The 14,562-nt window shown below is 47.7% G+C and overlaps 2 protein-coding genes across 2 annotated transcripts; one reads left to right on the top strand and one right to left on the bottom strand.

Moving 5' to 3' along the window:
* Window positions 1-1,895: 1,895 nt before the first annotated feature.
* Window positions 1,896-2,733, bottom strand: gz16 (gamma zein). The gene has a single exon (NM_001111867.2). The coding sequence runs from the start codon at window positions 2,633-2,635 to the stop codon at window positions 2,084-2,086; it is 552 nt and encodes a 183-aa protein (NP_001105337.1). The 5' UTR covers window positions 2,636-2,733; the 3' UTR covers window positions 1,896-2,083.
* Window positions 2,734-6,199: 3,466 nt separating this feature from the next.
* On the top strand, window positions 6,200-8,784 carry LOC100383399 (pectinesterase). Its single transcript, NM_001176054.1, has 3 exons — window positions 6,200-7,320; window positions 7,452-7,612; window positions 7,702-8,784. The coding sequence occupies exons 1-3, from the start codon at window positions 6,290-6,292 to the stop codon at window positions 8,400-8,402; spliced, it is 1,893 nt and encodes a 630-aa protein (NP_001169525.1). The 5' UTR covers window positions 6,200-6,289; the 3' UTR covers window positions 8,403-8,784.
* The last annotated feature ends 5,778 nt before the right edge of the window (window positions 8,785-14,562 follow it).

The raw sequence follows: 14,562 nt of genomic DNA, 5'->3' as shown, positions 1-14,562 counted from the left end.
AGCTATTTCTTGGAAGAGCTGCAAACAGACAGCGAGAGCATCGTCGACAATGCACGCTGAGTTTGTAGCTACGTATGAGGCAACTGGACAGGCGATATGGATAAAGAAATTCGTACCCGGATTAAGAGTGGTTCATAGCATAGAGCGACCACTGAGAATTTACTGCGACAACGAGCCAGCAGTATTTTTCTCCCATAACAATAAGTCAAGTGGCTCTGCCAAGTATATTGACATTAAGTGTTATATTGTTAAGGAGAAGATTCTGGATCACACCATTCAAGTTGAGCATATAAGAACCCATCAGATGCTTGCGGATCCGCTCACAAAAGATCTTCCACCCAGCGTGTTTAGTAAGCACGCAGCCGACATGGGATTAAGGGAGTACCTATGATCTAGAATCACAGGGGCTACAGATTGCAACCTAGTAAAATCTTTCGTTCTGAAGCACGGGAGCATGTTGTAGTCAATGAGTGTGATGATACTTAACAGATCATTGTCACGCATTGGTCTCTATGTAAACTTGTCAAAGGATGGAATTCATAAAAGTTTGAGTGTGAGGTATGTAGAGAACAAAGGGGAGATTGTTAGGATGTGTCCTCTACACTAGCCGATTAACAGTAACCGGGGTAGGGTTTATCCTAACTGTCTAACCGCGCCCCTGATCTGGGGGGCTATCCTAACCGTTGGTTGCAGCCCCCGGTCACACGACGCCATATAAATAGATTAAGGGAGGCGACGGGTTTAGCCAACGCTAACCGCTCGACCATAAACCCTAATCGACTCTTTGAGAGGAACTGATCCCCTAGGCGCTCGAAGTGACTGGAATCGCTGTGACTATGTCTCAGATCCCCGTTATCCCATCGGGATCTGAGATTCCCCCTGCAGGCAACATTGGAGGAGCTGATCCACCGCTGATCAACGATGGGAACCAATCTCCTCGACACCAGTAGGGAGATCGACAAGGAGGAGGCGGGTCTTCGCTGCAAGACGCCGCCGCAATGATGGCTAGGAACAACAACGACGGTATGTATACATGTACCCCTCAGTAGAATATATCTACTCATCATCGAGGTATTTTAGACACGGATTGGTATTCTAGGGACTTAGGAAACGATCCTAAGCACCAGAAATTCTAACAAGTATCCCATTCATAACTCACATGTGATATGTGGGTGGGGTGGAAATCTACACATTATACAATGCATGAGGTCTTGGTTCGACGAGTCTCATGAATCACAAGGGTCATATGCTTGCGCTAATTATTCTTTTAGCATCAAAGGATCTTAATTAGTCCCTATTCAGTCAACTTGGATAGTCCTAGATGGAAAATCGTGACTGAAGCCAGCTTTTCCACCATTGCTGACCTTCTACGATGTGTGGGGAGTTGCCTAGTTCTTCCTGAGATTTTTCTGGATGCCAACTCACATTTTGTTGTCCCAACTCTCTTTGTGTTGTCCCAACTCACATTTTCTCCTCGCCTTGTCCCCCAATAGCTCAGTCGATTGGAACCACAATGGATATATGGTTGAATGACGAGTGGATCCCATATGGTAGTTTCTATTGGAATGGGTTTGATGATTCCTCATTATAGGGCTTCAGCTAGAGTAGATGAAAAAACATACTCCCAAAAGTAAGAAAAACCCTCAAATCAAAAGCTAAGGAGCCCTAATAATTTGAGGTCTTGCAGGAGTATCTCCAACGGTCTCCGAATTGAATATCTCACTCTATGTCCATGAAACTGTCATATCGAAAATATTAGTATACTTTCTTTTTGCCTCGACAATCCCCCAACACCCCTCCTTTTTTTAGTGACCACCAACATTTCTCTCATCCCTCCTTAAATAAAAGAGTTGTATCTCCCATCCTCGATAGCAAGACTCAGAACCAACTATCAGTTTCCAATCATCTTTTTTCCTTATATATTATTCCTTTCCATTTCAATGGTTCATTCAGGTCATTGCTCACACTGCCACCCATGGTGATGGGTGACACTACGTTACTCATCGCCGCTAAATGAGTAAACTAGCGAGCTAGGTAGCTAGCCAGCGGCTCCATTACATTATTACTACAGTACATAGTTTCCTCAGTAGTAGACACCGCCGGCAGCTGCGTTGCAAGGGCAGGGACCTGGCTGCTGCAGCTGCAGGCCGCACATCGCCGTCAGCTGCTGCGCTACCTGGGCCGCCATCAGCGCCGCGAGCTCGCCCTGCGGCTGCTGCTGCAGGAAGGACTGCAGGACCACACCGTATGTCGCCTGGTACCGGTGCAGCGGCTCCACCTGCCTGATCTGGTGGCAGCACTGCTGCTGCAGCGCCTGGCACTGTGGCGAGCCGTAGGGCGTCGCCGCCGGGCTGCACTGGTGCCTCAGGAACTCGACGCACTGGCCCAGGAACGGGCTGCCGACGCTGCCGACGCCGCAGGATCCGAACTGCTGGCACGGGCTTAGCTGCGGTGGTTGAGTGGGGTATTGCCATGGCTGCGGCTGCTGCTGCGGCGGCAGATAGAACGGAGGCGGCATATAGAACGGAGGCGGTAGATGAAACGGTGGTGTCTGGCAGCCACAGCCGCCGCTTGTACTGGAGGCGGCGCTCGCAGCGAGCGCCAGGAGAGCAAGGGCAACGATCAGCACCTTCATGGTGTCGAGTTCTCCAATCTGGAGTCGATGAGCTAATTGCTAGGCTGACGTCCAGTGGTGGTGGTGGAGAAGTGCATAGGCATACGACGGTTATTTATAGCTTTCCGATTACCACAATTTCTTCTTCTATGATGAAATCGATGGCGGTAGCTTCTACGGTTTCTTGCCAAATGTATACATGACTCATCTCATTCACTTTTGGAGGGTTCATCTGGATTTATTCAGTACTCTTGCGTGTGGCTCATGTGCACGTCGTCAAGGATTATTTTCCTCTCCGTCCTACTCTTGCTTTTCACGAAACTAACTCTGTAATGTAGTGGTATGAGTTGTTTGCAATGTCGTGCGAGCTATTAGCATATATACATCAGATCAGCGTGACTCGTGACTCACCATTATATTTCATTGTACACGGAGAGACGCCCGATTTGTTTCTCACCCAATTAATCGCTGCTTGATGTACATTTTGTGATGTTCTGCGAGTTGTGGTGGATAACACCAACTCATATATGGAGCTCTACATGCCAATGGTTGTTCCGGCCGCGTTCCTCACCACTTTATAACGTGCTGAGATTACCCGTGAATACAGTGGCGTCTTCCGACAAGAATGTTGCAATTCCGTGAGACACGGCAAGAAGACGTTTGTTTCACAATCCGCCTTTACTGTGCCCCTGTTTGTTTCGGCTTTCGCAGCTTCTGGCTACCAAAAGCTGTTACGGATTATCAAACACTCAGCTTTTCAGCCAGCTTCTATAAAATTCGTTTGGATAAAAACCATTCAAAATCAACATAAACATATAATCGGTTGAGTCGTCGCAATTATAGTAATCCGTCACTTTATAGATCCTGAGCTCATGGACAACTTTATCTTCCTCCGCACGTAATCCTAATGATACTCAGATTCTCTATACAGCCAGATTCTCCCCACAGCTAGATTCTCGGAAAAGCTGGTCAGAAAAAAGTTGAACCAAACAGGCGGTGCCATGAGGCTCCAAGGCTGATGCCAGTGCACCGTCCCCTTCTCGCCCCTGCCACGTCATTTCTCGACTCCAATCTCGTCTCTAATGCTCCAGTGTACAGCCTACCGCAGGCTATAGCGTCGGCTTAGCCACATCGGTTTTTCTATTTCAGAATTAAATAATCTCTCAAATTTGTTTTAACGCTTACACAACATATGTAATAATTTTTTATTAAATTAAAAATTACAAAGTGCATAACAATTAAAAGAAAAGTACATTACAATTAGAAAATTACATAATAATTAATAGAAAATTACTTAAATCTAATGATGATTACGTCCCCACACATGCTCAACCAAACTAAGTTGGATTTGTGTATACATCGATGTGTCCATCATCTCGGTGTCCATTTGAATCCTGGTTGCTAGGCTCGAATGTGCATTGTAGTGGATCTTTTGGACATGCCTTGTTATGGCCCATGTAATCGACACACATACTCCAGCTCCCATTCTTCTTCTTAACGATTATTGGATTTGCGATCCACACTGGGTGGTGAATTTCTCTTGCAAACCCTACCGCTAAAAGCTTGGTGACCTCCTCGCCTATGGCCTTGCGCTTCTCCTCGTCAAAACAGAAGAGACGTTGAACAATCGACCTGGTCGTCGACTGGATTTTTAGGGAGTGCTCAGCGACTTTCCATGGGATCCCCGGCAATCCCTTCTAATGTTGTCTTCTGACGGTCATGTGATCGGTATGGCGGAGCGTTCCGTCTACCCGGTACGCAGATTAGTGTAGCGACTCCGGCGCTAAACTCCCTTGTAGTGACACATGACAGGACCCGCGTGTCATAACTAGAAGGTGTTGGGAGTCATGCGCGGCGATGCCCCATCCCTTTTTCAAGGGCTTCTCTGTCATCCACCATCGTGTCGTGACGTCATCCAAGACGACATGTGTATGGCGACGTGCCTTATTATGGTTGGTATGGGACAGCAATGCCTGCCTTGTCTCTTCGTCAATCGGATACAGCCTACAGGCATGCTTCTGCGTGCGTTACAGGAAGGTATGGTTCTGAGGGCCCACAAATGTACTAGCTCCCGTCATGGGCCTTGTGCTTCTTCTCCTTGTAGAGTTGCTCGGCAAGACTTAGTCGTTCGGTCCGCCTCGCAAGGTTGATCAGCGGGACCTGGTCATCCACTCCGCCTCGTAGGGTTGCTCGGCGGGACCTCGTCGCCAGGCCCGCCTAGCAGGGTTGCTCGGCGGGACCTTGTCGCTAGGTCCGCCTGGCAGGTTTGCTTGGCGGAGCTTGGTCAGTTTAGATGGGCCGCCAAGGATTATGTGCTTACTTTGGGTACCTCGTTCCTGGGTACTCGTTAGACAGGTTAATGGAGGAGGTAATGGCTGCATTAATATAGGTGTGCTGGACTTATAATGTATGAAGTAATGGGTGTATGTTACGATGATTAGTCCATCTTTTAATCTTCATGTAACTCATGATGTTATGGGGGTGTTTCGTATAGCTCTGCTTCACCTTATAGCAGCTCCGCTCTAACACTCTTAGAAGCATCAAAGGAGGTACTCTAAAAATTTATACAACAACTCCCAAAACTTTATAGAGTTTGCAACCCTGGAGTTGGATGTTTCGCTGACTCTAGTTAGCTCTCCCTTGGAGTGTTGCTCTAGAACCATGTCAAACATGCTCTATATCTAGCTCTCATAACCCGAGCAGGATGGACCACATCGCAAGGCTAACTCTCACTTTTTGGTTGAGTTGCATCTGAATCCCTCTATCCCAATCATGTGCATGCACGAAGTGTTGGGAGAGCATGCTCCAAATTGGGTATTTGCATCTGTGACAACTGCTCAGTTGTGTGGTGACAAGATTTACAAGATTTTTGAGAAGCGCCTTATCGACTTCTTGTTGATTGTTGTATTCTTTCTAGTGTTGTCTTGGATCGTCTTATTCCTGTTCATCTTAGTGGATCATCGATGGATGGCGTTTAACATCTGCCTACACTGATTGTGGTCCACTACTTCAAGCAACATATATTGTTGACTTGTGTAAATGGAGGTACCAATGTTTTAAACATGGGTGCCTTTGCTAGGTATAACTCATATCAAAATTTATTAAATTCACAATAATTTCGTTTATGACCGGTTTGGCTTGTATGTATGTATCATATGCAGATATGCTATTGAGTAGTATTACATATACATAGATATGCATATATGTATCATCATAAATTTGTTAGGTTATTTCTAGATTAAAATCAACAGAAAATGTCTAAATTCCTATCGGACACGTCCTCAATATAATGTTTACAGTAGAACCATGGTGCTGCGGGTTAGGATTGTTGATCCAATTTTGGTTGAGTGACAGCTGTTTTTTTTTCTTTTAGAAAATTTAAAGCGAATTCTGTTGTACCAAAAAAATAGACGATGCACCATGCTAAAGATTCGTTGGCGTGGCAAAATGAATCCAAGAGACAACGAACTCCCAAACATAGCCTCCACAAACGTCTCTCCACCCTTCTTTTCACGGAATTCACACTCCCCAAATAAACTTCTCGCCATTGCCTCCCGCCCTTGCTCCATCCTCTCTGCCTTGGGTGATGGAAGGCAGAGGGCGACGGCCAGGAGGAAGCGGTCAATAGAAGACAAAATTTTACCCTAAAAAAGACTAGAAAAAACATCTCCGACTATGTCATCGTCGGCGTTCGGCGACTTCGGTCCGCTCACCGAGCGCCGCCGCGCTGAGAAGGCGCGGCAGCAGCGCAGGCGCATCATGATCGCCGTCGGGACTGTCTCCATAATCGCCATACTCATCGTCATTGGCTGGTACGCGGTCATGTACAGCGGGAAGAAGTCGTCCAGCGACGGTGACCACAACCACAAGTCTTCGTCGTCGCCGGCCAAAGGCAAGTCCAGCGGCGGATCGGACTCGGAATCGGAAGCGGAAACGGAAACGGAAACGGAATCGGGGTCGGATTCGAAGACGGATCTGAAGGCTGTGTCCAAGAGCATCAAGGCGATGTGCTCGCAGACAGACTACACGGACGCGTGCGAGAAGAGCCTCGGCAAGGCCGCGAACGCCAGCTCGTCGTCGCCCAAGGACATCATCCGCAGCGCCGTGGAGGTGATCGGCGACGCGATCGGCCAGGCGTTCGACCGCGCGGACCTGATCCTGAGCAACGACCCGCTCGTGAAGGGCGCCGTCGCCGACTGCAAGGAGGTGTTCGCGGACGCCAAGGACGACCTCAACAGCACGCTCATGGGCGTCGACGACAAGGACGGCATCGCCAAGCAGGGCTACCAGCTGCGCATCTGGCTCAGCGCCGTGATCGCGAACATGGAGACGTGCATCGACGGGTTCCCCGATGAAGAGTTCAAGACCAAGGTGAAGGAGTCGTTCACCGAGGGGAAGGAGCTCACCAGCAACGCCCTGGCGCTCATCGAGAAGGGGTCGTCGCTCCTCTCCGCACTCAAGGGCGTCTCAAAACGGCGTTTGCTGGAGGAGGAGCAAGGCGCGGCGGCGGCGGCGTCGCAAGCCGGGCCGGCACTCGACAAGGACGGCATCCCGGAGTGGGTACCCGACGGTGAGCGGAGGGTGCTCAAGGGCGGCGGCTTCAAGAACACACTCACGCCAAACGTGGTGGTGGCGAAGGACGGCAGCGGCAAGTTCAAGACCATCAACGAGGCGCTCTCCGCCATGCCGAAGACCTACGACGGAAGGTAGTACGCACGGGCACCGCGCCGTGTCGTGTGCGTGCATCCATGCACGCAAAGTTTGGTTGGTGGTGCATTGGCTGACGAGTGGCTATGCATGTTTATAACGTGTTGGTGAATCGTGCTCCTTCCCATAGATACGTGATCCAAGTGAAGGAAGGGGTGTACGAGGAGTACGTGACCATCACCAAGACTATGAAGAACGTGACCCTCTTAGGTGACGGCTCCAAGAAGTCCATCGTCACCGGCAAGAAGAGCTTCGCCGACGGGATCACGACTTTCAAGACAGCAACCTTCAGTAAGGACGACGACGACGATGGGCCTCCGATCCTGAACCTCCTCGATGCAACAACTGACGCTCCATGACGGTTGTTGTCTGGTGCGTAGCTGCGCAAGGCGACGGGTTCATGGCAATCGGGATGGGGTTCCAGAACACGGCCGGCGCGGAGAAGCACCAGGCGGTTGCGCTGCTGGTGCAGTCGGACAAGTCCATCTTCCTCAACTGCAAGATGGACGGGTTCCAGGACACGCTGTACGCGCACTCCAAGGCGCAGTTCTACCGCAACTGCATCATCTCCGGCACGGTGGACTTCATCTTCGGCGACGCGGCGGCGGTGTTCCAGAACTGCATCCTGGTGCTGCGGCGGCCCATGGACAACCAGCAGAACATCGTGACGGCGCAGGGCCGCGCGGACGCGCGCGAGGCCACGGGGTTCGTTCTCCAGAAGTGCGAATTCCAGGCCGAGGCCGCGCTCCGGGACGCCAAGCGCCCGGCCATCCGCAACTACCTGGGCCGGCCCTGGCGCGAGTGCTCGCGCACCGTCGTCATGGAGTCGGAGCTCCCGGACTTCATCGACAAGGCCGGGTACCTGCCCTGGAACGGCGACTTCGGGCTCAAGACGCTGTGGTACGCCGAGTTCGGCAACACCGGGCCCGGCGCCAGCACGGCGGGGCGCGTCAGCTGGCCGGGCTTCAAGAAGGTGATCAGCAAGGCGGACGCGACCAAGTTCACGGTCGAGAACTTCCTGCACGCTCAGCCCTGGATCGATCCCACAGGCACGCCGGTGAAGTACGATCTGTTCACATGAGCGCCCGGGGATCGGACCGGATGATGCATCTTAGCTTGTTCACGATGTGGGGGATCGGAGGAGGCTGGCGCGGTGGCACTACGATTGTTGGGTGTCGGAGTCGGAGGCAAGGCGACCGAGAGCACTGCATACAAGAGTGGAAAACGATACTGTCCAGTTTTAATTCGCGTTGGTATGTATACTGGCTGCTATGTGAGTTTTGTACCTGTACATTTATACTACGACTAAGTCTCAGTATAGCGGATTAAATTGGGGATTCTTTTTACGGAGGAAGAACAAGTACGTGCAGTGTATACTGGCAATTTGGCATGTTTCTATGTATCACGCGACACTGCAAATGTTTTGTACTTTGATTTGAAACGTGTCTTTCTAAGATGAGGACATCAGGCGGTCTCCAGCAGTTATTTATCTCGTCCTATCACTTATTCCAAACTTCACTTTATAAACAATATAATATCTCGTCTTATCACTTATTTCAAACTTCACTATATAAATAATATAATATACGGTACAAATTCATTATTTTATATGGATTGCAGTTACGCCAGTCTAAACAGGAGTTGCGCCAGTCTAAACAGGTGACTTTAATCTAAAGCGAACAGTCCCCACAAAACATGAAGATAATTATTGTTTAGAAATATGCTCCTCTCATCTAGTAAGAACTCGCTGTTTAGATCTCTAGTAGCTAAACTTTAGCCAGCTAAACTTCTATTGAGTTTTATCTGGTCATCCTACTCTAGTCCGGTTCTATAGAGGTTCAAATGATTCTGCACAGAATAAAAATATGTTTCACCTATGCAAGCATCATCATTAGTTCAATTCCATCTTTTAACGTCAATGGAAATAGAATAACAGGAACAAAGATCAGGAACGGTTGTTCGCTTTGACTTAAAATCAGTTGTTTAAACTTTTACAGCTGTAATCTATAGACACAAAAACACTATATAAACAGTAGAAGCCGATATCGATCAAAGGTAAGATAAAAAAACATAATTCGTCTACTGAAAGCATGTGCATCTTGGAAGATAACTCCCTCTCCACCAGCATTCGTTTACTATTTGCCAATCAAAATTCAGAATTGAGATGCTACCATAAAACTGGGCAGGGGAATCAGCAGTGTTGGGACCATGCTTCGTCGCCGAAGGTCCTGCAGAAAGAAACAGCTTCGGCTGAAGCCGCCCGTACGTGACGCCGAAGGCACCATTCATGAAGCTTCGGTATTACAGCATATCCGAAGATGAAGGGTCGAACCGACTTAAAGATAGAATGACCTTTTAGTCCATAAGGGTCTGAGTCATTGTTATAAACTTTTATGAGGGGCATGATTGTAATTCCTCACAGGCTGTGTCCTGTGACTATAAATAGTGAACAGTATTCCTTTACTATTCACGCATTCCTGTAATTGCAAACGCATCACTCGAGAATTATTGCTTATCAAGGCAAAGGTATAAATGTGCCTAAACGTTATATTCAAACATCTTAGATTCATATAATAAGATAGGTGAATGATGTCATTTATTTCTAATATATTTATCTTTAATGTTTTACGTTTTACATTACCCTGTATTATCTTTATAAGTGTAATTACGAAGGTGAAACCTTCGTAATATTATGCTCGTGACCTTCGTCCGAAGTACATTAAATCATTGTGGAGATAATGCTTCGGCGGACGAAGGGCATTGATATTTAACATTTTATGTTGCCTTGTTCTTAATTCATAGCATTTGAGAACAAGTCCCCAACATTGGCGCCCACCTCCGATGAACTCACTTCCACTTTTTTGAGCTGATGGCTTCGTTCAACAATCAAGCTGGAGCTGCTTCGGCTCCGAAGCTGGTACTCCCGATAACAGGCGGTTCATGCTCAGAGCCAGCCAACAAGAAGCAGAAGAAGGAGGCACAAAGAAGGGTACAGCATGTCGGGGTGCAAGGACCCTTCATCAAGTCAAGATGGTCTCACATTCCAATTACCTTCTCTCAAGAGGATCTTCAACTCAAGGATTACCCACACAACGATGCTATGGTTATCTCTTGTGTGATCAAAGGATTCCTGGTCCATAATGTTTTGGTTGATACAGACAGCGCAGCTGATATCATATTTGCTAAGGCCTTCAGACAGATGCAAGAGCCCGAAGACAAAATCCATGATGCCACACATCCCCTTTGTGGCTTCGGAGGAAGCCAGATCGTAGCACTTGGAAAAATCACAATGCCAATAACCTTCGGATTCATTAACAACACAAGGACTGAACAAGTTGTATTTGATATTGTTGACATGGAATACCCTTACAATGCAATCATTGGTCGTGGTACTCTCAATGCCTTCGAAGCAATTCTTCATCCAGCTTATCTTTGCATGAAGATACCTTCGGACCAAGGGCCCATTGCTATTCATGGAAGTCAGGAAGCTGCCAGAAGGGCCGAAGGAAATTGGACAGACTCAAAAGCAATCCATAATATAGATGGAGCTGAAGCTTGTGAGCAATACAAGTTCAGAAGGGAAAAGGCTGCTTCGGCTGATCAGCCGAAGCCCATGCTCTTGTGTGAGGACATAGCAGAGCAGAAGGTGCTGTTGGGATCTCAACTGTCCGAAGAACAGGAGAAACCTTGATAAGGTTTTTGTTCAACAATAAAGATGTTTTTGCTTGGTCAGCTAATGATCTTTGCGGAGTTAACAGGGATGTTATTGAGCACTCGCTCAATGTTGATCCATCCTTCAGACCCAGAAAGCAGAGGCTTCGGAAGATGTCTGATGACAAGGCCGAAGGTGCTCGGAATGAAGTGAAAAGACTCCTCAGTGCCGGAGTTATCAGAGAGGTAAAATACCCAGAATGGCTGGCTAACACTGTTATGGTAAAGAAGGCCAATGGTAAATGGAGGATGTGTATTGATTTTACTGATCTCAATAAGGCTTGTCCGAAGGACGAGTTTCCATTGCCAAGGATAGATTCCCTAGTTGATGCAGCAGCTTCATCAGAGCTTATGAGTCTGTTGGATTGTTATTCAGGCTATCACTGTAACACCCCAGGTGTTTATATTCCGCTCGGCAATGAGTTCGGATTTAAGCACGTAATATCAGTGGGTGAACAGACGCTAAATTTTAATTATCTTCGCCTATCGCGATTTTAATATTGCGTCGCTTTCGTCGATCGCGAGTGCGACGTCGTTTTTGTTTTTATTTGTCCGAGCTCTTCCTAAAATTCCGTGATGTTCGGAACATCGTTGCTCCGAAAATCGGTGCGTCCGGTGATTATTTAAAATTCATCGCTCGCGCGAATCCGAAATTTGGAAGCTCGATCCACCGTTGCGATCCGTGTCCCAAATAAATTATTTATAAATTAATGACTAAAATACTCGGTGCAAAATAATTTGGATCGCAATCTCGATGTTGCATCGATATCGCGCGTTATTTCGCGATATGTCGAGTCTTGTGTCTGCTAAAAAAATAATAATTGATTATACGAGTACGAAATAGTACGCCCTCGACGTTTATAAACTGGACCACACTCGCTACCCGAGAAATCGTGCGTAGAGTTATTAGTCGAATGTTCGGATGGCGGGCAAAATTCATCTAAATTTAACTCAAACGAATGCAAAATTAAAATTAATCGATTAAGGCAAATTAGAAACGTCCCTAAATATTTCGCTCTTATGCGCGGTCTCTACGAATTCGGTAGACACTAATAAGGGCACGCTGTTTAAATAAAATGAACCCGAATTAAATGAAACCAAAACAACGATTAGCCGAATCAATTTCTTATTCCAGAATCCGAGAGAATAGTAACGTATTCGGACAGCATTTTGATCCTATCTATTTGCATCTTGCTCAGATCCGAGTCACTAAACATATATATATATTCTTTTGTAGAAGAAAAAGAAAGAAAGAAATAGTAAATATCTCCTATCAGCCACCGAAGGCCATTGATACTTTCTTCTTTACCGTACGTGGATATCAGTCCACGCTCAGTCGTTCCTATCTCCAAGCGCCGCTCATCTGTTGATATTATCCCAAACCGCCGTTCTCTCGTGGATATTTCTTTGCGTGTGGGCATCCCCAGCCGCCCAGCCGCTCTCCATCTTCCTTCTCGGCAATCCCCTCTGCTCCGACTTCCTCTGCGCGCGCGTCTGTGTTTTGCGCCGCGTCCTCAGCTCTAGGCCATGGCGCACTCCCGCTCCAGCTTGCCTCTGCTCGGCCGCGCTGTTCGGCGATGGAAGACGCGCCACACGCCCTGTTCCCGTGTCGCGGCGCCTTGCTTCTCGCGCGCGCGCCTGGCTTGCCCCAGCTCGCTCGGCCTCCTTTCCATGGCGGTTTCCCCTCGATCCCTCCCAGCGCGCCGTTCCTGCTCGCGCTCTGCTTTCCATAGCCGGCGTCCTCTGCTCCAGCCGCGCGCTCAGGTGCCTGGACGTCGCGCCCCTAGCACTGGCCTCTGCTCGAAGCTCCTTCCTTCCCCTCCCATGGCATCCTAGCCCCTGCTCTGCTCATCCATGGCCGCGTCTCCCTGGCGTCCAGCTCTGCTTTTCCCTGGTCGAGCTCCCAGCACTGCGTTCTTCTCTCCTCCCTAGCGCCGTCCCTCTGTTTCTTTCTGCCGCGAGCAGCTCCCTGGTGCTCGGACCCAGCTCCGCGCGCTTCCAGCTCCCATGGCAGCACATCCTCGTGCTTTGGTCAAGTTCATCCCATGGCGCCCGGATTTCTGCTCGCCCCAGCTCTCTGTGTCGCGCGCTGCCGTCGTCTAGTTCGCATTCGTCGAGTCTGCCAAAGCCCTGTTACGAGTGCCGAACTATACCTATAAAGCATCGCCGGTGAAGTCTGCCGCTGTCCCCTAATCTCAGCTTGCCTCTCTTTTCAAGCTGATGTAGCGCTCCTTCCTATTCATCGCACCTAGTTTGTGTGCGTTACCGAAGCCGTTCGCCTCACCCTCATGTTCATGGAAATGACGTGTCGTCGATCGTTAAGCTCTGCTCAGCTGTCTATTCTCAACGCCGTGAGCTCACCTCCCCTTTGCACACATCTCTGTAAACACCGCCAACATCGACTTCGTCTCAAATATCACCTCGACTTTGCAACAAGAGTCCAGTGTTTCTGATGTCGCCCTGAGCTTATTCCGTGTGCCACGATGTCTTGTTTACCTCCACACCAAGGCATAACCGAGGTAATTGTGGATTTCTTAATGTGTTATAATTGTGTCTATGATTATACGTGTGAATCGCAGTAATGGATGCTCATTAAGGTGTTCGATAAATTGTGTAAGTCATGAAACTCTCGTTGACTTCGCAGTTCTTGCGATTATCGAGTCAGGTTCAGTTATAGCGAGTTATTTCGCTATTTCGATCAATTAGCGGAATTAGTGTACCGAGTAGAATATGAGTAGGCCTGTGTGATGATAAAATATTTTAATCACTTCTATAGATGTATATATATATATACTTACGATAAAGAAATGTTTGAGTAATTGTTGACATGAAAAACATGTGAGGAGTAAAATAAAATTAAAATAGTTCTGTGGGAGCGATGTAGTATAATTTATAAAGCAAGAGATAAGTTTAGAATTTAATTAATTAACTGATAAGTTGTGATTAGGCTAATTGTATTTCTTGTGTATAGTTTGTTGTTCGTGATGTTTGCGTTAGGTTCGAGAAACGTAATTATTGCGCGTAGTCGTATATTAATAACTAGTGTTTCCGTACAAAATTGTACAACGCCTCGCTGCTAGGTGTTTAATTCGCTATCGCGTAATACTATTTAGGTTTGAAATATTTCGGTCTATATGCATTCATGTGCATAATGCATTCCATTCAGGTACGTGAATTAACCACGTGATGCGAAAGACAAGCCAAGTCGACCCCAAGCGCGGGCTACTTCGCATGATGGTGCTGATCGACGAACCTGCCTGATCAAGTGCTAGGACAAGGATGACCGTCAAGTGATCGACGTCTAACAAACACTAACGTAGTGTTTATCCCAGGCAAGCCCCGGTGCATGCAACCCCTTTCCTTGTGTTTTAAATACTTTTCGCACACTTTAAGTCTAGTGAAATGTGCATTAGGTTCATAGGAGTTGCTTGGAACCCTTTGATGCATTGCTTTCCTTGATATCCATACCTTTATAGATACTTCTGTGAAGTATCAAAATATGATTTACAAAAATGCTTAACCTTGCTTAG

Source organism: Zea mays, chromosome 2 (genome assembly GCF_902167145.1).
Source record: "Zea mays cultivar B73 chromosome 2, Zm-B73-REFERENCE-NAM-5.0, whole genome shotgun sequence".
Lineage (NCBI taxonomy): Eukaryota > Viridiplantae > Streptophyta > Magnoliopsida > Poales > Poaceae > Zea > Zea mays.
Note: the sequence above shows the minus strand (reverse complement) of the source record. Positions and strands in the feature narration are given on the sequence as shown.